This window comes from Sciurus vulgaris, assembly GCF_902686455.1.
Source record: "Sciurus vulgaris genome assembly, chromosome: 11".
In the NCBI taxonomy this organism is placed as follows: Eukaryota; Metazoa; Chordata; class Mammalia; order Rodentia; family Sciuridae; genus Sciurus; species Sciurus vulgaris.
Window position 1 is genome coordinate 26,573,964 of NC_136472.1, and position 22,135 is coordinate 26,596,098.

The 22,135-nt window shown below is 57.7% G+C and overlaps 2 protein-coding genes across 51 annotated transcripts in view; one reads left to right on the top strand and one right to left on the bottom strand.

The window, feature by feature from the left end:
• The first annotated feature begins 1,990 nt into the window (after positions 1-1,990).
• Positions 1,991-20,003, top strand: MYBPC3 (myosin binding protein C3). The gene is given in 33 exon segments (XM_079103016.1): positions 1,991-2,130; positions 3,190-3,456; positions 3,970-4,077; positions 4,159-4,266; positions 4,349-4,497; positions 5,157-5,274; positions 5,759-5,807; positions 5,958-5,987; positions 6,139-6,192; positions 7,123-7,137; positions 7,139-7,305; positions 8,974-9,106; positions 9,378-9,502; positions 9,582-9,687; positions 9,782-9,948; positions 10,308-10,473; positions 11,046-11,152; positions 11,252-11,281; positions 12,480-12,619; positions 12,863-12,943; positions 14,115-14,274; positions 14,906-15,010; positions 15,099-15,287; positions 16,383-16,517; positions 16,663-16,830; positions 17,503-17,591; positions 17,747-17,942; positions 18,184-18,323; positions 18,511-18,670; positions 18,764-18,900; positions 19,180-19,366; positions 19,559-19,595; positions 19,714-20,003. Coding segments are annotated over 32 exon segments (3,822 nt in total). The 5' UTR covers positions 1,991-2,105; the 3' UTR covers positions 19,570-19,595; positions 19,714-20,003.
• Positions 20,004-21,021: 1,018 nt separating this feature from the next.
• Positions 21,022-22,135, bottom strand: part of MADD (MAP kinase activating death domain) — a 51,821-nt gene continuing 50,707 nt past the window's right edge. For all 50 annotated transcript variants that reach the window (XM_079102969.1, XM_079102993.1, XM_079102962.1 and 47 more), the window contains one exon: positions 21,022-22,027. In XM_079102969.1, the coding sequence (XP_078959095.1) occupies positions 21,923-22,027 (105 nt within the window). In that variant the 3' untranslated portion in view covers positions 21,022-21,922. The remainder of the gene's footprint in view (positions 22,028-22,135) is intronic.

Below are 22,135 nucleotides of genomic sequence, written 5' to 3' on the forward strand. Positions count from 1 at the left end.
CTCTCGCAGCTACGGAGTCTCTTTCAGAACGCTGTGCCCCTCATCCGCCCCGCTCCCCCGTGGGCAGGGACCTGGCTCTTTCCTCGGTTGTCCACTGGGTATTTACCCAGGGCTGGACCCTGGGGACGCAGAGACAGTGACACGCGCCTGAGCCCTGGAACAAGACCTCCTCTGTTATTAGCGGAGTACATCATATTAAAAGGCCTCTGCACCTGAGAAGGTGTCTGAAGCCTCTATGAGGCTTGAATTCACCATCTTCTGAGTTAAAGATGAGGCAGTAATGATGCTGAGGATGAGGATGACAAAAAACAACACTGGATTTTCTGGTCATTTAGTACAACCCTGAGATGAGGACTCTGATATCATCCTGTTCTATAGAATGGGACACTAGGGCTCAGAGAGGTGGAATAATTTGCCCAGAGTCTCACAACTCGGTTGTGGCCAGGCTGGATCCACTCCAGGTCTGCCCCACCATGGCACGGTGAGTTAGGAAGCTTTGCTTAACCTGGAAACAGATGCTCTCCACTTGTGGAGGAGCAGAGGTTAAGCCCCATTCTCCAAAGATTCCAGCCCTGCAAGATCTTGGGCAGGTGACTCAAGTCCCCTCTCCTGGAGCCCTTTATCCTGAACACTTCTTTTGGCTGACTCCCACCCACACAGCAAGGGACAACAGACAGGGATGAGCAAGGAGCGTGGGAGAACCTTGCTTTAGAGGGTTAGTGGCTGCAGACAGTCCGGGAGTGAAGAAACTTCTGGAAGCTATCTGCACATCTCAGGAAACCCAGGTCCTAGGACCCACAGCAAGAAGCATTAGCTTAGGGCTAAAGACCTGGAAGGCTAGAGGCTCATCATTGGCCCAGCCATGATGTTCCCTAGCTTGACTGCAGAGCTTCAAGAGAAGGCAAGGGCCAGGGTGTAACTCAGCCACAGTTGCCTAGCATCCAGGGGGCCCTGGGCCCTGGGTTCATCCCAGCTTGGCAAAAATGGTGTTCAGTGTCTTCTTTTAAAGAAGGCTCAGATGCAGATGATATGGTTAAAAAATGGAAGAAAATAATGGATTTTGATATTTAAAGGAAGTTTTTATCATCTGGAAAATACTTGTATTTGGGAGTCCTTTTCTGACAGTGGGAGACAATGATCTGTCCTGACACTGGGCCTTGTTTGGACCAGGGTCCCAGGTAATTTGCTTCTTTCTGAGGCAACCCTGATGTGATGGGGACAGGTGTCCAGTCACAGCATGCAAGAGGTCACCAAGGAACAAGGGAGGTCAGGAGGAGGGGATTCAAAACATTCTGGCATTAACCATTGCTTAATCTTGTTGATGTCGGCAAGAGCTGGCTGCTCTGTCTTCTACTCGAGGATAGAGATTCACCCATATGCTCTCACCTGTAGGCGCCCCCAGCCCTTCCCCTTGAGTGACATCAGCCCTCCAATATTTGCTCCTCCCCACCTGGCCTTGGACTAAGTCTATCCAGGATCCACAGTAGCTCCGTGCCCCATAATGTGGACCAAATCCTAAGAGCAAATATCAATCAGCACGTTCTGCATGCCGGGCAGCGCTTAGCGTTTTCATTTGTAAACCCGCTTCATACGGTAACAGTCCCGAATGTGGTGCTGCTCTTCCCAGCCCCCCTTCACAGAAGGGCAACCCCAGGTGCTGTGGAATTAATAGCAGTGCAGGTCTCAGGGCAACCCAGGGCCTGTGGCACCACCACAGACCGCAAACGTGCCCTCGATCCATTCATTCGCCTGGGGTTACAGGCCCAGCGCATGCCCACTGCAGAGTTTGCTGTCAGATGGACATGCAGACAGGGCTTGGGGTACCCCTGAGGCTCAACAAAGGCTGGAGGGCAGAAGCCATCGTATTGCACAGAGGGAGGAAGGAAGGGACAGAAGCCAACCGGGGAAGATGTGGCCCTACCTTCTCCCCAGAGGGACCTCAGCTCCCTGGAATTTGTCTATATTTAGCAGGTGGCTGGACAGGAGGCAGATAAGCAGAGCTGGGGAGGGGGGAGGTCGCCATATATAGTGGAAAGGACAGGACCCTGCTCAGTTCCTCCTTGAGTGGCCCGTTCTGCTTCGTGCTGGGTGTGACCTCTCTCAAGATGCCTGAGCCAGGGAAGAAGCCAGGTAGTCCCAGCCATGGGGTTGGGTCTGAATGTGGGGGCAGGGGTCTTAGAGGTGCGGAGCCGGGATGGGGATGGTTTTTGAGGGGCTGAGTGATCCCAGGATGGGAGGGGCAGTCCTCTTCTGTCTGTTTTTATTCTCAGTTTATCACATGCCTCTGGTGAGACTGAGGGTTAATCCCAAATCAGGGGCTCCGGGATGGGAAAGGGTGAGGCAGGAAGTGCCCAGGGCCATCGCCTCATTCTGGGTCCCTCCCTGCCTCCATCCCCACTTCTGCAGTAAGGGTCAGTGCCAACAGGAGCCCAAGTTTAAGCAGGACTTGAGCCAGTCCCACTGCATGTGGTTGGACCCTACCTACCCTCTCTGGGCCTTGATTTCTCCATGGATGCCAGGAGGGATTGGGCTGGTTCCTTGCAGCAGTGACTTATCTGCTCGTGAGCCTGTACCCTTGGAGTGCTCACCAGGCGTGACCTCCAGGCGCACCTCCAGGCTGAGGGTGATGCAGCCCCTCTTCTTCAGGAGAAAACATTTGGGAGGACCCCACATCCAGGGCAAGGGCAGAGAAGATCACAGCCCATGGTCCTGGACCTGGGCTGTGTCCTTGCCAAGGTTGTCCGAGGCAAGGATCCAGGCCCCCCAACCCCCTGCCCCTCCCAGGCCAGCTTTATCTCCGTTGCTGATTCTCAGCCTGAGGCCCTTGAAGGACAAATTTAGCCACATTCCAAGTAGGCAGAGTACTGGCCCCCTGCCAAGGGCCCCTGTTGGTGGGGGTTGGGTTCACTATTGTCCCCAGGCAGGGAGGGTGGGGGATCCAGGGAGCACAGTCTTGTGTGGAGGTTAGGACCACAGTCCTGGCTCTTTTGCCTATTGGCTGTGTGACAGTAGACAAATCGCTTACCTTCTCTGGGCATCAATATCCTCATCTGAGAAATACATGTAACTGCTCCTAACTCGTATTAAATGAGGGGATACATGGAAAGTACACATCACAGTATTTAGGAAGAGTAGCTGCGGGGTGCCCAGGTGGCCAGGGGCCTCTGCAGCCTCCATTGGGCCTTTCAGTCTCTGCCTTCAGCAAAAAGCCACGGTCAGTGGAAGTGGCCGCGGGCAGCCCTGCGGTGTTCGAGGCGGAGACAGAGCGGGCAGGAGTGAAGGTGCGCTGGCAGCGGGAGGGCAGTGACATCAGTGCCAGTGACAAGTACGGCCTGGTGGCCGAGGGCAGGCGGCACAGGCTGACGGTGCAGGACGTGGGTCCTGCCGACCAGGGCTGCTATGCCGTCATCGCAGGCTCCTCCAAAGTCAAGTTCGACCTCAAGGTCACAGAAGCAGGTACGGTGGTGGCCCGCCCTGGGGAGCAGGAGGTGTGCCTGCTTGGCCTTGGCTGCCCCTGCGAGAGCGTCCTCTCCCCCTGCCCGCTCCAGACCTCTCCACGCCCCAGCGCCTCCTGGGTCCCTTCCAGCCACTGTGGACCTCTGTGGAGCCGCCTGGCCAGGGCCCACACACAGATGGCCACTTGGCAGGCCCCGTGCTGGCAGGGAAGCAGGAGGTGGGCGTGGAGGAGCCCAGCCCAGCCTGGGGGAGGACAGCAGGGTGAACCTGAGGGCCGTGCTGGGCAGACCCGGGTCTACGAGGTGCACAAAAGGCGAGATGCGGGCTGGCTCCCGGGATCGGGCTGTGCCACCTCTGGGAGAGGCACCGGGGAGGGGAGGACGTGGCCTGGAGGGACCTGGACACCGTCCACAGAGTGAGATGCCTCACAGGCGGGGGACTCATGGGCTGCTGCCAGGAGAGATGGGGGCTCCCTCTTAAGAGCCAGGCCTTGACCCCACCCCACCCCTCCAGAGAAGGCAGAGCCCCAGCCAGCCCCTGCCCAGGCCCCTGCTGAGGCCCCAGCAGCCCCGGGAGAAGCCCTGGCTACTGAGCTGGAAGGAAGCACCCCAAGTCCCGAAGGTGAAAGGGTCAGATGGGGATGGACAGGGCCAGTGGGGAAGGGCGGTGTCCTGGGGCAAGTCTCAAGGCCTCTGCTCACAGGGTCCAGCTCAGCAGCTCCCGGTGGGCCTGCCCCTGGGGGCCCTGAAGCCCCTGATGACCCTATTGGTCTCTTTGTGACGCGGCCGCAGGATGGCGAGGTGACCATGGGTGAGTGGGGGCTGCTCTGCCCTGGGCTGGGGTGGACGGAGGCAGCAGGTCCCCAGGTCCAGCGAGTGACCCTCTCCTGCAGGGGGCAGCATCACCTTCTCGGCCCGCGTGGCTGGGGCCAGCCTCCTGAAGCCGCCCACAGTCAAGTGGTTCAAGGGCAAGTGGGTGGACCTGAGCAGCAAGGTGGGCCAGCACCTGCAGCTGCATGACAGCTACGACCGGGCCAGCAAGGTGGGAGCGCCGCCTGCGGGGAGCCGGGGACGGGGCGCTGGGCAGGGGCATGGGGAGCCCTGGAGCATGGGGAGGGCTGTGGGCTGGGGCACACAGGGAGCGTGGCGAGGCTGGAGAGGGGCTGTGGGGGACTTAGGGGGTCCAGGAACTCAGGAAGGCTAGGGATTCCCGGGAACCCTGGGGCACCAGCTTGTGAGCCTGTCCAGCCCTTGGGCGGACGGGTGTCAGGGATTGGCCAGAATCATCCCTCATTACCCAAAGAAGCCAAAGCTTGAGAGGCGAAGTCACTTCCCCAAGGTCACACAGCAGGCCTAGAACCTTACGCTCCCTTGTGCTCTGACTCCGAACTTCTGCTTCTTTCAGTTTTACACAGTCCTGCACTGACAAGGAAGCCTCTAGCAGGGCAGGGCCAACATGTCCAGCTGTGCAGGCTGTGCACTGCTCCAAACAGCCTTATGTCAAGTGGCTACTGTTTGCCTTGGAGCCATCTCATGGCTCTTGAGAGGTGGACGCTTTTTCTAATTTATACAGAGCTCCACATGGGTTAGCTAACCCTTGAGGCATGAGAAGGTTGGCTGGCATTTGCTACTTCCAGTGTCCTTTAGGGGTGAAGGACAACGTCTCCTGGCCCCAGGCTCCTGTGACTCCCTTCCCCGCAGGTCTACCTCTTTGAGTTGCACATCACTGATGCCCAGGCCAGCTCCGCTGGTGGCTACCGCTGTGAGGTGTCCACCAAGGACAAATTTGACAGCTGCAACTTCAACCTCACTGTCCATGGTGAGGGATGCCTGGCGTCTGTCTGTCTTGGGCGTGTGGTCCCCATGGGTTCTGGCCCCCTGTACCTGCCTCCATTCCCCAACACGGAGGAGGATGCCTGGTCCTTGCCAGACACCAGGGCTGACCACACCCCAGTGCTTCTTACTCAGTGTGAAAGAGCCCCACAGAGTCCTGAAGTCCCCTGGGGTGGGCTCTGCTTTAGTCCTGCTGATGTCCCTGGCTCTTGGTGCAGAGCCGTCCGAGTGCTGTGGGAAGGTGAAGGTGAACTGAGAGCGGGGAGTGGGGTCTCCCCTCAGGGGTTGGGAACCACAAATGCCCCATCCCCCGTAACTTGACCCTGTGGAAGGCTGAGAAAGTGGGGTCCTGGGAGAGATGCCCTCAAGGGGTTGTGGGTGGGCAGATCTGTGGACTCTCAGGCCCAGAGCAGGCTTCTCCAGTGGCCCCCTCTGAAGCTCCCTCTCCTCTCTCTCCTTTGTGGACCCAGAGGCCATTGGCCCTGGAGACCTGGACCTCCGATCAGCTTTCCGCCGCACGTGAGTGGCCATCTCTCCTAAGGGCCTGGGGAGGCCCGTGATGGAGGCTGAGGCCCGTGGAGTCAGGGTTGGGGGTGAGGTGGGATGCAGTCCCGGGAGGTGGGGGCGGTAAGCTGCCCGGCAGATGAGGATACTGTTCAATCCCCACAGGAGCCTGGCTGGAGGAGGTCGGCGAACCAGGTACCCCTTCCCCAGCCCCCACCAGCCTGGTATACAGACCCTGGGGGTCTGAGATGGGCAGGGAGCCCCCTCTGGTCAGCCTTTCTTCCTCCCCTCATGCCCCAGACCCTTCTAGTCCCCTTCTGTGAAGCCTCACAGGATCTCTCCACAGTGACAGCCATGAGGACGCTGGGACTCTGGACTTCAGCTCCCTGCTGAAGAAGAGGTGAGGCCCTGGGAATCATCTCTGGTGCAGGTAGTGGGGCCCAGTTTCAAATCCCAGCACTGTTGTTTTCTAGCTGTGTGGTGCTGAGAAAGTCACTGTACCTCTCTGAGCTAGTTTCCATGTCTATCAAGAGGGTTATTCCACTATAGAAAAGCAATTAAAGGCTGTGCAGACTGTGAACAGCCATCCTCAGTGTCCGTCACAGCATACCACACTCACTGAAGTAGACTCTTAGGACACAGGACAGGCTGAGAGAGGGTCCCTGAGGAGGCAGGAATCGTCCTGCCAGCCCGGCCCAGCTGACTATGCTCTCTCTCTGTCCTCTCCCTCCCTCTCCTCCGACTCCTCCATTTGTGGCTGGTGCTGCCGTGGCCCAGAGAGTAAGGAACAGGGTCTGGGTGCTTGGGGGCAGCAGGGTGCTGGCGGGAGCTGAGCTGACCCTTTTCGGATGGGTAACGTCCCAGCCAGGGTTTGGGGAGAGGCTCAGCCCAGGGTGAGTCTGAGCCTCAGGTTGCTCCTGATGCCCCTGGGGCTACCCAGGAGTCTGCTGGACCTTGGGGGTAATGAGAAAAGGCACTGCCACTGGGGGCTGCCCGGTTCCTCCAGTGCATCACTGGTACCCCATAAATGTTGGGGAGCAAGTGTGGGAAACAGGGAGGAGGTAAAGGCCCGGGTCTTGGTGGGGAGGTGCCCAGACCTCTAATGTGTCCACTGCCCCTTCTGCCCCACCTGGAGCAGCAGTTTCCGGATCCCGCGGTGAGTTCCCAGCAAAGCCCAGCCCCTCATCTCCCCTCTTTCCTCAGATCCCCTCCCCAGCTTCAGTCCCCAGACACCCGGTTGGCCCCCAGGCCCGGCCCAGGCCCCGCCCCAGGGCAGGGGAGGGGAGGGCTGCAGTCTGGCCCAGGCCACGGGGGTGCCCGGACATGTCAGCATGGCCTGCGGGACACAGGGACCCCAAGCTGGAGGCACCAGCCGAGGAGGACGTGTGGGAGATCCTGCGGCAGGCACCTCCCTCGGAGTACGAGCGCATCGCCTTCCAGCACGGCGTGACCGACCTGCGCGGCATGCTCAAGAGGCTCAAGGGCATGAAGCGCGACGAGAAGAAGAGCACGGGTTAGCCCTGGCCGGGTGGGAGCGGAGGGGCGGGACAGCCCCCACACCACACAGAGGGAAGGAGCCTGGCTCAGGCCAGAGCACACGGGGGGGGGGGGGGCAGGTTACGCCCATGTTAGCCCCTTCCCAGACAGAAAAGGAGAGGAGTCGAGGTTAGCTCAGAGACACGCACAATTCAGCTCTCCTGACCATGCAAAAACTAGGCGACCCTTCTTTCTCCGCTCCTCTCTGAAAAGCTGCTTATCTCTCCCCACACTGGAAAGATGAGAGAAGGGCCCCGGCAGCCCAGAGAGCTGGACCTGGCTCGACCTCTTCACAGGCAGACAAAGCAGGAGGGCATGGGTTAGCCCATCTTCCTTCCAGGCAGGTCAAAGAAGAGGGCCCAGGCTAGCCCTTCCCCAGCGTCAGGTTGACAAAGGCTGGTGAGAGTGGGACAGTAACAGCTGGGCCTGCCCACTCAACACTATGTCCTCAGAGTCTAGCACGGTGCCCGTCCGGCACACAGTGAGTCCACTCTGTAAGGACTTGTCAGCTTCCAGGCAGGAGCATGGACAATGGAGCTGCTCCCTACACACACACCCTGCTCCTGGGGAAGGGCAGAAGGGCCGGTTCATCCCTCCCCGTCCACCTGCCCAGAGTCCCTGAGCCACTGCCTCGCAGACTCGGCTGCATGGATGGGGGCCTGGCCCTGACCTGCAAGGTGGCCCCCATTTAAATCAGGAATCTCTTGACGACAGACCTCTGAATTTCTGGCCAAGGCCTGCAGGAGACAGGATGAGCAGAAGGGGCAGAGGAAGTCCCTGGGGACAGACACATCTTGTAGAAGGAGTAGTAATAACAATGCTACAAAGAGCTAATTACCTAATAAGCCAGCTGCCAAGTGATTTACATAATGGTCTCATTCAATCCCCCCAACACCAGAATCTAGGGACCATTATTATGTCCATTTTATCAATGAGGAAACTGAGGTCCAGAGAGGTTAGTTAAGGAGCCAGCTCAAGACTGCAGAACACCTGGCAGGTCTCTGCTCCTGAACGGCTAACTCTGGGCCCAGCCAGAGTGTCTGACAGCTCTGGATCCTTCTCTGCGCAACAGGTGGAGCTTGGTCCCTGGCAGTGCTGGTTTTACACACGACTGCAAGAGGAGGCTCACTGTGGGACAGGCCTGGGCTCCAGACCCAGCTCTGCCACATACCAGTGGGGCCAGTGACCTTGGGCCAGTCATCCCTGAGTCCTGTGTCCCCCTTGAGCACAGGGCACAGGACGTTGGCCTTGAGAGCTGAGCTGGAGAGCGCTGGGTGGGGTGTACCTGGGTAGGAGTGGGTTGCTGTTAAAACAGAGGCAAGAGGAAGAGGAGGCCCATTTTCCCACCCCTGGGTTCTCCTGACAAGCTTCTGTCTTTCTGGAAACTTCTAACCCTATCCCTAAACCCAGCAGGTAGAGAGGACCCCAAGGAAGATAGGACAAAGAGAGAGGGGTGGGGCAAAGAGGCAGACACATAGAACAGAGACGGGGAAGCTGTCACGGCAGAGACACAGAGAGGTAGAGGCAGGGAGAGACAGTTGGCCTGGTGGAGGACGTGGGTGCCTGCCACAGCTGCCCGCCATGCCAGGCCTGGGGAAGCAGGGTGCGGGCGGCAGGCTGGCAGAGGCTGAGGGGTGGCACTCAGCATTTCAGAAGAAGCTGCAGCCGGCCTACCAGGTGAGCAAGGGCCACAAGATACGGCTGACTGTGGAGCTGGCTGACCCTGATGCTGAAGTCAAGTGGCTTAAGAACGGACAGGAGATCCAGATGAGTGGCAGGTGCGGCCAGGGTGGGCAGGGTCCTGGGCTGGGGTGGGTGGGCCGTCCTCCCCACCCTGCCCACACCTCTCCATCCCTCTCTCCCTGGATCTAATCCCATCCTTCTGCCTGTCTCCTCTTGGTCTCTCTGGGTCTCACTTCCTCCTCTGGGGAATGCTCCAATGGCCCCTTCTCCTTCACAGCAAGTAAGTCTCCTCCTGGATGGCTTGGGTGGGGGGCCTGGGAAGGGCGTCTGTGGCCCCCCTGGCACTCCCCTGTGGCCTCTGCCCAGGTATATCTTCGAGTCCATTGGCACCAAGCGCACGCTGACCATCAGCCAGTGCTCACTGGCTGACGATGCGGCCTACCAGTGTGTGGTGGGTGGAGAGAAGTGCAGCACTGAGCTCTTCGTCAAAGGTGGGCTGGGGACCTGGAGGCCCAGGGAAGGGAGGAGACGGCTGTGGGGCCTGGCCCTCATGCTGTCCCTCCTGGACAGAGCCCCCTGTGCTGATCACGCGAGCCCTAGAGGACCAGCTGGTGATGGTGGGGCAGCGTGTGGAGTTTGAGTGTGAAGTGTCCGAGGAGGGGGCCCAGGTCAAATGGTGGGTGCCAGGGGCCTGGGGGTGTGGGGCAGGGCAGGGGTGGGGCCTCTTCCCAGAGGAGGCTACAGCCCTTGCTGCCCACCCATCCGGCCAGGCTGAAGGACGGGGTGGAACTGACCCGGGAGGAGACCTTCAAATACCGATTCAAGAAGGACGGGCGGAGACACCACCTGATCATCAACGAAGCCACACTGGAGGACGCGGGGCACTACGCCTTGCGCACCAGTGGGGGCCAGGCGCTGGCCGAGCTCATTGTGCAGGGTGAGGCCGGGGAGCGGACGGGGCCTCGTGGAGCAGTCAGGCAAAAACCTGGGCCAAGGCCTGAAGGATCTTGGGCCGTCTCTTGGCCCCTGGGCCTGTCTTTCCACCTGTGAAGCAGGAGTGCTGAGGAGCCACTTCAGAGGGTGCTGGGAGGGCCAGCGGGGCTGGGCAGCATCACCCCTCTGAACGTCGAGGTTCCTTGTGTACACTGCACCCCTGGTACGCGCATGTCACACCTGTGCACATGTGTGTTCACATACTGGCACATGCCCAGGAGAGCACACACGGTACCCGAGAGCCTGCGGGGTCTCCCCTGCACCCGCACCCCCTCCCGCACTCACTGGCTCTGCCGCCCCCAGAGAAGAAGCTGGAGGTGTACCAGAGCATCGCGGACCTGGCGGTGGGCGCCAAGGACCAGGCCGTGTTCAAGTGTGAGGTCTCGGATGAGAACGTGCGGGGCGTGTGGCTGAAGAACGGGAAGGAGCTGGTGCCCGACAGCCGCATAAAGGTGTCCCACATCGGGCGGTGAGTGTACAGGGCGCGGGTGGCGCAGGCAGAGACAGAGACACAGACGCACAGAGATGGGGAGAAGGAGAGGCGGAAGAGACAGAGGAGGTGGAGGGAGAGAGACAGAAGGACGGAGTAAAGTTATACAGAGACAGAAAGAGGGAGAGACAGGGAGACTCCATCAGAGACAGAGAAGGACAGAGAAGGACCAGATCCACAGGGTCAGAGCCCATCCCCCCGCCCCCCACTTGTGACCAGAGCAGGGCAGAGGCGACTGCAGAGGCGGGCCTGGCCAGAGGCCTCGCTTTCTCCAGCCCCTGCTCCTGGCTGCGCATCTGGGCTGCGTGCTGGGCCCGAGTTCACAGAGATTACCGACCAGCCCTTGCTCAGCCTCCAAGGGCCCAGGCAAGGGGACACCGTGTAGCAACCACTTCTATGCTGCCTACCTGTGAAAACATGCAAGGGAGCTGGAAAATGTGACAATAGAGAAACGAAGCAATTTTAAAGAAGCAGAACACAGAGGAGCAGGGTGTCTGTGAGGCCAGGGGTGTGTGGCCGGGTGAGGTCCCCTGAGCCACTGCTAACTCCAGGGTTCACAAGCTGACCATTGATGACGTCACACCTGAGGATGAGGCTGACTACAGCTTCGTGCCTGAGGGCTTCGCCTGCAACCTGTCAGCCAAACTGCACTTCATGGGTGAGCTGCCCCCGGTGTGGTGGGGGCAGCAGGACCAGGAGCCCCTGGGGCCAGTCCCTGCCTTTGCCCTGGTGCCACTTATTCTTCCTTCTCTTGCAGAGGTCAAGATTGACTTCGTGCCTAGACAGGGTGAGTCCCGGAGTCCCTGTGCTCTGTCCACTTCCCCATACCCCAGCCACGTCTCCCCTCAACTCCAGAAAGGGGAAGAGCAAGGATCCATGAGTGGCAGGCCTGAGGACCAGCTCTGGCTCTGCCACTCGTGACCGTGGGTCAGTTATGATCTCTCTGGCCTTAGTTTCCTCATCTCTAAAATAAGGATGCTGCTAGTGCATCCTCCCTAGTGTTGCTGTGGGGATGAGAGACTGCATGAGACGTCAAATGGTATTGCTGATTGTTATTACACCTCTTCTTCTTTTAGAAGTACCTCTCCTGCTTCTTTCTTTCTTTTTTTGCGGTGCTGGGGGTTGAACCCAGGGTCTTGTGCTTGCAAGGCAGGTGCTCTACCAACTGAGCTCTCTCCCCAGCCCTCTCCCGCTTTTTGATTGGGGTGTTTTTGTTTGTTTGTTTTGTGGCACTTGGGATTGAACCTGAGGCACTCTACTATGGAGTTGTCTTCCCAGCCCTATTTCATTTCATTATTTTATTATTTGGAGACTGGGTCTCACTAAGTTGGCCAGGCTGGCCTTGAACTTGCAGTCCTCCTGCCTCAGCCCCTCACGTAGCTGGAATTATAGGCACCGACTGCCATGCCCAGTTAGCTTAAGCTTTAGTCAGACATTTCAGCATCCTAACTTCAGAAGAACAGTCCAGGCGGAGGCCTGCTCTATCCAGCTCCCTGTTTTCCAAACTGGGTTCAGTTAACATTAACTCATTTAAAAAGGGCGCCATGGTGAAGCAGATTTGGGAAACACTTAACAATTGATCCATCCCCTGTCAATTCAGGAGGTCCAGTGATATGTTCAAGGCTCTGAGAAGTTCTGCAATAAGGAAACGCACTGGACTTTGCTTCACCCAGGGTTTCCTAATTTGTCTCACCATGGAAACTTTCTGTTTTATTTTTTTCTGGCAGGACATTTGTGTTCCCCCAAGCACAATGCTGCACTAGGTGACCTGAATGTTAAAAGCATTCAAGAACTTCTTGGGGGCAAGGGAATGTTCTAGATCTCAATTGGGGTGGTGGTTACATTTGTCAAAACTCATAAAACTATGCTTGTATCTGTGCATTTGTGTGTAAATTATGCTTCAATAAAATTGATAAAAAACCCAACAACAGTGACCCCTCCCCGGTGACCTGTGCTCCTTCCCTTCCCTCTGACCTTGCCATCAGAACCTCCCAAGATCCACCTGGACTGTCCGGGCCGCACACCAGATACCATTGTGGTTGTGGCTGGGAACAAGCTGCGCCTGGATGTCCCGATCTCTGGGGACCCTGCTCCCGCTGTGATCTGGCAGAAGACCATCACACAGGTTCTGTGGCCCCCTCCTCACTTCCCCATCTGTAACATGGTGTGTGGGACCAGCGGGGTACTGGTGCCTGCTTCACAGCCCACCCACCCCACCCACATGGGGCAGGCCACTCATTGGGAGCTTGGGGTTCTGCTGGGGGGCAGGCGGGACAAGGCAGGTATCAGGTGGGGGCAGGAGAGACTGAGGGGTCCCCCAGGACGAGGAGCCCCGCTTCCCGCTACGCCCCTCTTGCTCTGTTCCCAGGGGAAGAAGGCCTCAGCCCGGTCAGTCCCTGATGCTCCTGAGGATGCAGGTGCCAGTGAGGAGTGGGTGTTTGATAAGAAGGTGAGTGAGGCTGACATTAGGACATGGCTCATTGTCCTCTGTCATTTCTACCCACGTGGTGTCCACTCTTGGGCAAAGATTCCGTGGAGGTGCCACACCTGGCCAGGTGTGCGCTTGTATCTGCCCAGCAGGGTCTCCATGAACCCTCACACCTCAAGCAGGTACACTTGCACTATGGAGTAGGTAGGGCCCTCACAAAGGTGTTGATGCCCTTGACCTTGACGGGAAGCCTTTGTGATGGGGCTGCTTCCCAGCTCCCTTCATTTTGAGCTGACCTTGACTTTGGACTTCCTCCCAGTGAGAGAGTGGGTTTTCCTGGCACTCCCCAGTCATCGCAGCTGCCTGGGCATCAGGTCCACTTCTCCTCTGGGACACTACTATGGGTTGGTCTTTGGAAGGCCTGAGCATCTGGCACCTTTTTTTTTGTGGTGCTGGGGATTGAACCCAGGGCCTTGTGCATGCAAGGCAAGCACTCTACTAACTGAGCTATATCCCCAGCCCCTTTTTAATATTTTATTTAGAGACAGGGTCTCACTAAATTGCTTAGGGTCTCACCATGTTGCTGAGGCTGGCTTTGAACTTGTGATCCTCCTGCCTCAGCCTCCCAAGCTGCTGGGATTCCAGGCATGTGCCACTGTACCCAGCTGCACCTGGCATCTTTTTTAAATTTTTTAAATATTTTTAGTTGTAGAAGGGACACAATACCCTTATTTTATTTATTTATTTATTTTGATGTGCTGAGGATCGAACCCAGTGCCTCACAGGTGCTAAGCCAGTGCTCCACTGCTGAGCCTCAAGCCCCAGCCCGCACCGGGCATCTTGATGGATCCTCACAGTAGTTCTGTGGGGTGGTGTGATTCCATTGAACAGGGAAAATGAGGCACAGAGGTGTTTGCACAAGGTCCTATAACAAAGCTGGAGCTGGAGCTAGAGCCCCCTGGCCCAGTATGCTGCCCAAGCATGGGTGCCACGTGAAGGTCGTGAACTGGATGCTTCCCTGGGTGCAGTTTCCCATCAGGCTGTGTCCCCCTTCCCATGGATCCTGTGCTGAGTTCCCTCCCCATATCAGGGCTATTGGCTATTGCAGAGCTGAAGGCTGAAGGGGCCTGTGGGGGCCTGTGGGGGCCTCTGGGGTCTGACGGGCTCTGTCTCTCCTCCCCCTCCCTTTCAGCTTCTGTGTGAGACCGAGGGCCGGGTCCGTGTAGAGACCACCAAAGACCGTAGTATCTTCACGGTCGAGGGGGCAGAGAAAGAGGATGAGGGTGTCTACACCGTCACAGTGAAGAACCCTGTGGGCGAGGACCAGGTCAACCTCACAGTCAAGGTCATCGGTGAGGCCAGCAGGATCCAGGCCAGAGAACACGGAAGGGCAACCCTAGGGAGGCCTATCCATTCACTTATTTAGTCCTTCAGTGAACGTCATAGGGCATGCACAGGGCTGGGCAGTTAACAGATGGAGCAGATCGTGTGGCCTACAAGGAGCCCAGTACTAGGGGGAGATGGATCAGAAATGCCATTTCCTGTGACGCTACGGCTTGTGAGCTGAGTCTGAAGTGCTCTGGGGGTTCTGAGCATGGAGAAATCCCTTGTGCCTGGAGGCAGGGGTTGGGTAGCAGGCTGAGAAGATGGGGTGGTGCAGGGGAAGAAGGCCAGGCAGAGAAGACTGCAAGGGCAGAAGGTGTGACAGGCTTTGGGGTATGGAGGATGGATGACAGGATTCCTCCAGCGGAGGCCCTGGTGAGGTGGGAAAATGAGCAGACTGGAGCTGGAATGTGGGGGACTCTGGGCAGTGGGGAGCCAGAGAGGGCTGAGCGCAGGCCTATGGCATGATCAGAAATGCATCTTAGAAAGATCACTTTGACTTTGGGGTGGTGGAAGCAGCCTGGAGTTGTTGGATGGGATGGTGAGGGATGAGCAGGCCTGTGTGGGGCAGGGCTGATGTGGGTCCTCCCTCCTCACCAGATGTGCCAGATGCCCCTGCGGCCCCCAAGATCAGCAACGTGGGAGAGGACTCCTGCACCGTGCAGTGGGAGCCGCCTGCCTACGATGGCGGACAGCCGGTCCTGGGTGAGCACCAGGGCACAGGGGTCAGCCAAGGGTAGCGGCCCCAGGATGCCTGGGCCCCTGACCAGAGATCCCATTTCACCCTGGCCAGGTTACATCCTGGAGCGCAAGAAGAAGAAGAGCTACCGGTGGATGCGGCTCAACTTCGACCTGCTGCGGGAGCTCAGCCACGAGGCGCGGCGCATGATCGAGGGCGTGGCCTACGAGATGCGCGTCTACGCGGTTAACGCGGTGGGCATGTCCAGGCCCAGCCCCGCCTCCCAGCCCTTCATGCCTATCGGTGAGCCTGCGCCCCCGGCGCAGTCCCAAGCCATCACGGTCTAGGGGCCCCATAGTAGCAGCTGCTCTGCTAATAGGTGGCCGCCACACCAGACATTTCCTTACATCCTTACATACAATGTGCTGTCCGGGGATAATCTGCCTAGTTTTACAGAAGAGGAAACTGAGGCTGGGAGAAGTTCAGTGACCTGCCCTAGATCACCTGGATGAGCCACACCATCCTGACCCTGGCTCCTTTCCCCAGCCTCACTTTCCGCATCTGCCACATGAGGATAAGGACACAGCACTTCACAGAGCCGCTGTTAGGGTGAAATGTGATAATGCATACAGGGTGCCTAGCATACTGTATTGTCCTCTGTTCCCCACTCCCTTCAACCCAGGTTTGTCATGTATGGGATGGGAAAAGAGAAGTGGGGACCTGAAGAGTCCAAAGGGCATCCATCTGTGGAAAGAGCCCTGGACTAATAATCAGAGGTGTGGTTTCCGGAGACAGCTCGTGGTCCCCAGGAGGCCATCTGGAGTCACTGTCTCCTGAATCCTCAGTTTCCTCTTCTGTGTAATGGGCAGCTGGGAGTGTGGACCAGATGCTGGAGGACTGCGAGGACACCTAGTCTTCAAGAACCAGCTGTCTGTGGCAGGGCAGGTGCAGGCATCCTTGGGTCCAGAGAGGGGGCCTAGTTTGGGGAGATGGCAGGAATTCAGGGGTGCCTAAGGAGAGAGGGTTCAGGCCTCCCTTTCAGACTGACTTCTGGTTTGTTCAGCTTGCTGAATCATATAGGAAATTCTGCTTTATATCAGCTTTTCTTTTTATTCTTAGATTGCATTTCGAGCATTTCAGACACTGACAGAGGTGTGTCCTCTTGGCTGTCAGTTCCTATTTAGACCTTTCTTTTGTAGTTGCTGTTTGTTTGTAAGCCAGCCTAGAGATACATCTTTTAATGCAGCCGAATGTCCCTGAGAGTGTTTGAAAGCCAGCCCAAGGGCATGTCCCCTGAGCTATGAGATTGGCAAGCAGTTGAGGGTCCCAGTCACAGGTCTCCAGCTTCCCTGGCCAAAGCAAGCTCACGTAGACCCTCTCTGACCTCCCTTTCCCCAGGGCCCCCCAGTGAACCCACCCACCTGGCCGTGGAGGACGTCTCAGACACCACAGTTTCTCTCAAGTGGCGGCCTCCAGAGCGTGTGGGCGCGGGTGGCCTGGATGGCTACAGTGTGGAATACTGCCAGGAGGGCTGTGAGTGCCCTGCCCTGCTGCCCTGCCCACTGCCGGCCAGCACCAGCACCCTTCTGGCCTCCAGACAGACTTCAGGCGGGTGGGCAGCAGAGGTGGGTATGGATACGGGCACAGCCTGTGGCCTCACCTCCCTGCCCCCTCCCAGGCTCCGAGTGGGTGGCTGCCCTGCAGGGGCTGACAGAGCGCACAGCCATGCTGGTGAAGGACCTGCCTACCGGGGCCCGGCTCCTGTTCCGGGTGCGGGCACACAATGTGGCAGGACCTGGAGGCCCCGTCACCACCAAGGAACCCGTTACAGTGCAGGAGATACTGCGTGAGTGCCACTCATCACAAGACCTGCTACTGACATTCCAGGCCCTTGATGTCCTGTGGAAACAGTCAGGGAGACACTGGCAAAGGAGGGACAGGAGGGGCCAGGCCTCCATCCAAGGCTGGTGATCTCTTGGTTTTTCCATGTCAGCCTACCAGCTCTAGAACAGGGAGAACATAGGCCATAATCTCCAAGTTCTGTGCTGTGAGTTCCTCAGTCCCAATAGGTAGGTATCGTCCATGTCCCCAGGACTGGGCAGTGAGGACTCAGGGTCAATCAGGTCATCTGGGATCCACTTTCTATTCCTCTGTTCCTTGTCCCAGCAAAGGATCAATCATATAAGAATTGGTTTTCCAGATTGAAAAGAGGTGGCAGAGGGCATAGGGTCTAAAAGCTTAGATTTGTACCTTGGCCTGTGATTTACCAGCTGTGCAATCTCAAACAAGTTGTTTACCCTTTCTGATTCCTGCTTCTTGAAGCAGTGTGTTGAAGCTCAGGGAAGCAGGAACTTTGTGAACTATTTGGGGCTGAGCAGATTAGGGCTGCTGGGCCCAGCAGGCAGCTTTTTCTTAGCTGCAGCTCTCTGGGCCCTACCTCAAGAGAGAATGGGTTTGGAGCTCAGGAGGCCTGGGACCATTAAGGGCCCTCGCTCAGACACCCACTCTGTACCTAAAGAACGGCCACGGCTCCAGCTGCCCAGGCACCTGCGCCAGACAATTCAGAAGAAGGTCGGGGAGCCTGTGAACCTCCTCATTCCTTTTCAGGTAGGCTGGCCCCATTCCCTGTCCCCAAGAGGAGAAGACACTGTTATCCACATCCAGCAGAAGGATGTCTCAAAACTGACCAGACCCTGAGGCTGGGGTAGTGGTCAGCCCTTGGGGAGATCCAGGCTCAGGGTTAAGCAGTTCCTTCCCCCTAGGGCAAGCCCCGGCCTCAGGTGACCTGGAACAAAGAGGGACAGCCGCTGGCGGGCGAGGAGGTGAGCATCCGCAACAGCCCCACGGACACCATCCTGTTCATCCGGTCCGCCCGCCGCACACACTCAGGCACCTACCAGGTGACAGTGCGCATTGAGAACATGGAGGACAAGGCCACGCTGGTCCTGCAGATTGTAGGTGAGTGGCCCTGGGGCCTTCCTCTGAGCCCAATTGTCTCCCATGCCTGAGCTAGGCTGCTAGGCCTAGGGCCAGGCCTGGATTCAACCACAGCGTCCCATTTTCCAGTTCAGAGCCTCTCCTGAAGTGGCAGGCTGGGTCTCGGCTGGCAGAGGGAGAGGCTCCTGGGGGCTGGTGCCACCTGCTCTTGCTAAGGCAGCATCAGAAGGTGCAGTGATCCAACCAGATCTGTCTCCTGCAGACAAACCAAGTCCTCCTCAGGATATTCGGGTCACTGAGGCTTGGGGCTTCAATGTGGCTCTGGAATGGAAGCCACCCCAAGATGATGGCAACACAGAGATCTGGGGTTACACAGTACAGAAAGCTGACAAGAAGACCATGGTGAGCCTTGCCTCTCATATGCCCCCTCCTGAAGTCCAGCTGCCCCTCCCTGTCCTTCTCACTGTCCCCCTTCATCCTCCCTCTGCTGATCTGGTTCCCTCCACAATAGGGGTGGAGACACCAGGGGTACCCAAGAGACCTCTGGCACAGGGGACCCAGAGATCCCTCCCTTGCCTCATGCCCCTAGGAATGGTTCACTGTCTTGGAGCATTACCGCCGTACCCACTGTGTAGTGTCGGAGCTCATCGTTGGCAATGGCTATTACTTCCGGGTCTTCAGCCATAACATGGTGGGTCCCAGTGAGAGGGCAGCCACCACCAAGGAGCCTGTCTTTATCCCCAGACCAGGTGCGTACTCTCACTCTCACCCCAGAGGAGCTATGCAGAGAGGGGAGCCTAGCTTGGGGTGGCCCTCTTGGTACCAAGTCCTATCACCAACAGGCATCACATATGAGCCACCCAAATACAAGGCCCTGGACTTCTCTGAGGCTCCAAGCTTCACCCAGCCCTTGGCAAACCGCTCAGTCATCGCGGGCTACAACACCATCCTCTGCTGTGCTGTCCGGGGCAGCCCCAAGGTAGGGACTGCAGGTCCTGGTCCAGGAGGCAGGGTCCTCTCCCCAACCCACCTCTTTCTGCCTTTGCTCCTCCTCTGGGCACCTACCAACTTCCTTCCCCGTGGTACTCACTTTGGCTCCAGGTTCATTCCCAGCTCTTGGGAGTAGTTTGGGACTCCAGTGGAAGTCCCCAGAGCAACGCTAGTCTCCCTGGGTTCCTGTCCAGTCCCCTCTTGCCTGAGATGCTTTCCTTCCCTCCCTCCCTACCTCTCTTCTTCCCTCTCCATACCTGACTTATAGCCCAAGATTTCCTGGTTCAAGAATGGCCTGGACTTGGGAGAAGATGCCCGTTTCCGCATGTTCAGCAAGCAGGGAGTGTTGACCCTGGAAATTAGAAAGCCCTGCCCCTTTGATGGGGGTATTTATGTCTGCAGGGCCACCAACTTGCAGGGCGAGGCACAGTGCGAGTGCCGCCTGGAGGTGAGAGGTGAGAAGCCCGCTGGGCCAGGGCCTTGGGGTGCAGGAAGCAGGGCAGTGGTGGGGACCCTGAACTCGACTCTGCCATCCTGGCCCAAGTAGTTGCTCTGGCTATCAGAGCACAGCCCCGTCATGTCTGATGGGTCCTGACTTCTGGAAAACTGGAAAGACCCAGGTGGCATAGCCTCCTTCTCTCCTGCAGTGCCTCAGTGACCAGGCTGGCTCCCAGGGGTGGCCAGGTATGTCTTCCAGATCACCCCAACACCCAAGGCTTGATTAGGAGGCTGAGCCCTGGCCCTTGGTCCAGGGGTGGCCATCAGGAAACCCCAGTTTACTCAAAAGAAGCCTATGTCACAGGTACGACTGGATGCCAGCCCATGTGCCAGGAGCTGGAGAGGCGCTGGAGGAGCCGCTTCCTGCCATTGTGTTTTGTGTGTGCATGTACACTGGGCTGGGCTGGGGAGGGACAGGAAGGGCAGCAGTTTTGGTGGGCAAGCCTAGTGGGCTCTGTACAGAGGAAACTTTCATACCTCCCTAGGGAGCGCTCAGATCTCTGGGGCAAAAAGTGGGTGGGCTTAGGGAGCAGGCCTTCAGGAGGGCATCTTCTCCATGTACAAGGACAATAAAAGACCAGTGCTTCAGAGAACTGACTTCTTGCCCAGTGTGCTTATTTTCACAGAAATGCAGAAGAACATGCACTTGATCTTGGCAGGTGTTCCAGTTCCCAGAGGATGACACAAAACCCCCAGAGTGGAATCCATAAAATACACTAGAGGAATCTTGGTCCTCCCTCAGGCACTCATTCCTTGGATAAGGCAACTGAGGCTGTCGTGAGGAAAGTGGCAATAACGGCTAGACCCAGGCTCTCCTTCCGGAACCAGTGAGCCAGGGGCGGGAGTGCTGTGAGGCCTAATAAAGTTCTGTGCCCATGAGGCCTGGAGGAGAGTTGAAGGGTGACTTTGGTGCCACAGTGAGCAATGAGCCCATCCCCACCTGTTGCTCACGTGGGGGACAGTGAGCCCTTCCAGCTGCAGACACTGCAGGCAGGGGAGCAGGCAGGGAATCAGACCTGTTTCCCTTCTGGAGGTGGGATAGCACGTCCCAGAGGTGGCCTGGCTCAAGGAGCACCAGGTCTCCCCCATGGCATAGAAATTCCATGAAGGCTGGCACTGGGGTTGTTTCTTAGTGTTCTACCCCACAATGCTAGCCAAGAGCCCAGAGTGGCCCAGGCCACAGCACAGTATCTCTCAGGACCACAGCTGTACAGGGGACAGAGGACTACGGTCTTGGCTTTTCTGTCATTGATAAATTAATTTGTTCAGGTGTCAATGACCAGTTTGGCTGCACCCTCTAGTGGCCAGTTCACAGCCCTGCAGTCCTCATAGGGCCCCCTGGTGCCCTAGGAAAAAGGAGCTCCCTCCCACAGCCTCTCTCTGGGACCACAAGCCCAGAAAGTGGGAGGCAGGAGGCGGGGTCTCAGTACACCAGTGCCCAGTTGTGGATGACCTTATCTCCTTTGTTCCTTAACTCCAAGGTGGCTTCTTAAGAGTCCAGGGTCTGGGTCAGCCTCTTCAGGCCTAGGCTGAGAGGAGGCATCATTTAACACAAGGTTCCTCAGGCCTGGGCAGAGAGGAGGTGTCATTTAATGCAAGGCAACCAAGGACCCCAAGGGAGTTAAGGACATTTATTTCACATTCACACAGCTGTACATTTTCTATAAATAACTTGGAGCTGAGATATTTACACCCCCAGGCCATCTTTCCCTCCTGGCACCTGACACCAGGAGATACTGCCTCAGACAGGCCTGTATAATGAACTTGGCCCTGCTCGCCCCTCCCTGGTTCTTGGGCGGAGCAGCCAGTGGTCCCTGGGACTATTGCCCCAACCACTCTGTCTTCTCCTGGCAAAGGCCAGGTTGACCATTGGAAAAATCGCTGCTCGGCACACAGCGGCCCCTCAGCGCTGCCCCGCTGTGGCAATGGAGCTGTGGTGGGCAGCAGCAGAGCTCAGGCCACAGGCAGGAGCTGCCACTGGGAAATGCACAGGGAAGCAGGGGGCTGCCACTCACTCCAGCTGCTCCCGCCTCTTCCCTTCCTTTCCCTGCCCACCTCTCGTCTGGGAGGGCAGGCCCCAAGTTTCCCTCACTGCCCAGAGTGGAACTGCCCAAGGTGTCCTGTCATGCCAGATCACAGAGGACTGGGGAGCAGGACTCCTGCACTGGAGGGTCAAGATTAAGGACGAGGACAAGGAACCACAACACAATGTCTCAAGGACACTCAAGGGTGGGCTTGCACTGCCACCACCCCCCACTTGAGTCCTGAGGGAACAGTAGACTGGTCTTCTGGGTAAGGAGAGGGAGAAGGTAGAAGGGACTAGCTGAGCTCTGTCACAGACACACGCAAAGACACACTCAAAAGACATATAACTTGGAACCAGTGAAGCCAGAGCGCAGGGCTGGCGGAACGTACGCGCATCATCCCCTTCTCAGTCACGGCAGCTTGGTGCAACTGGGAGCAGCAGGAGGCGAGGGGTGAGCCCTGGGCTGGCCAGCTGCTAACTCACTCCATCAGCTGGAAACAGGCCGGGGCGGAGTTCTGAGGTCCTCTTCACTGCTACGGACTGCAGCCACATATGAGAAGAGACACAACACAGAGTAGCAGATCTCATGGGCCTACAGGGAAGAGGAAACAGGCAATCAGCCACTGAGACTCCCAAACCTGCACACGTGGAGGGTCTGCCAGGCAGGCAGCTCCTGCCCTAGCTCTGGGCACTGTCCTCT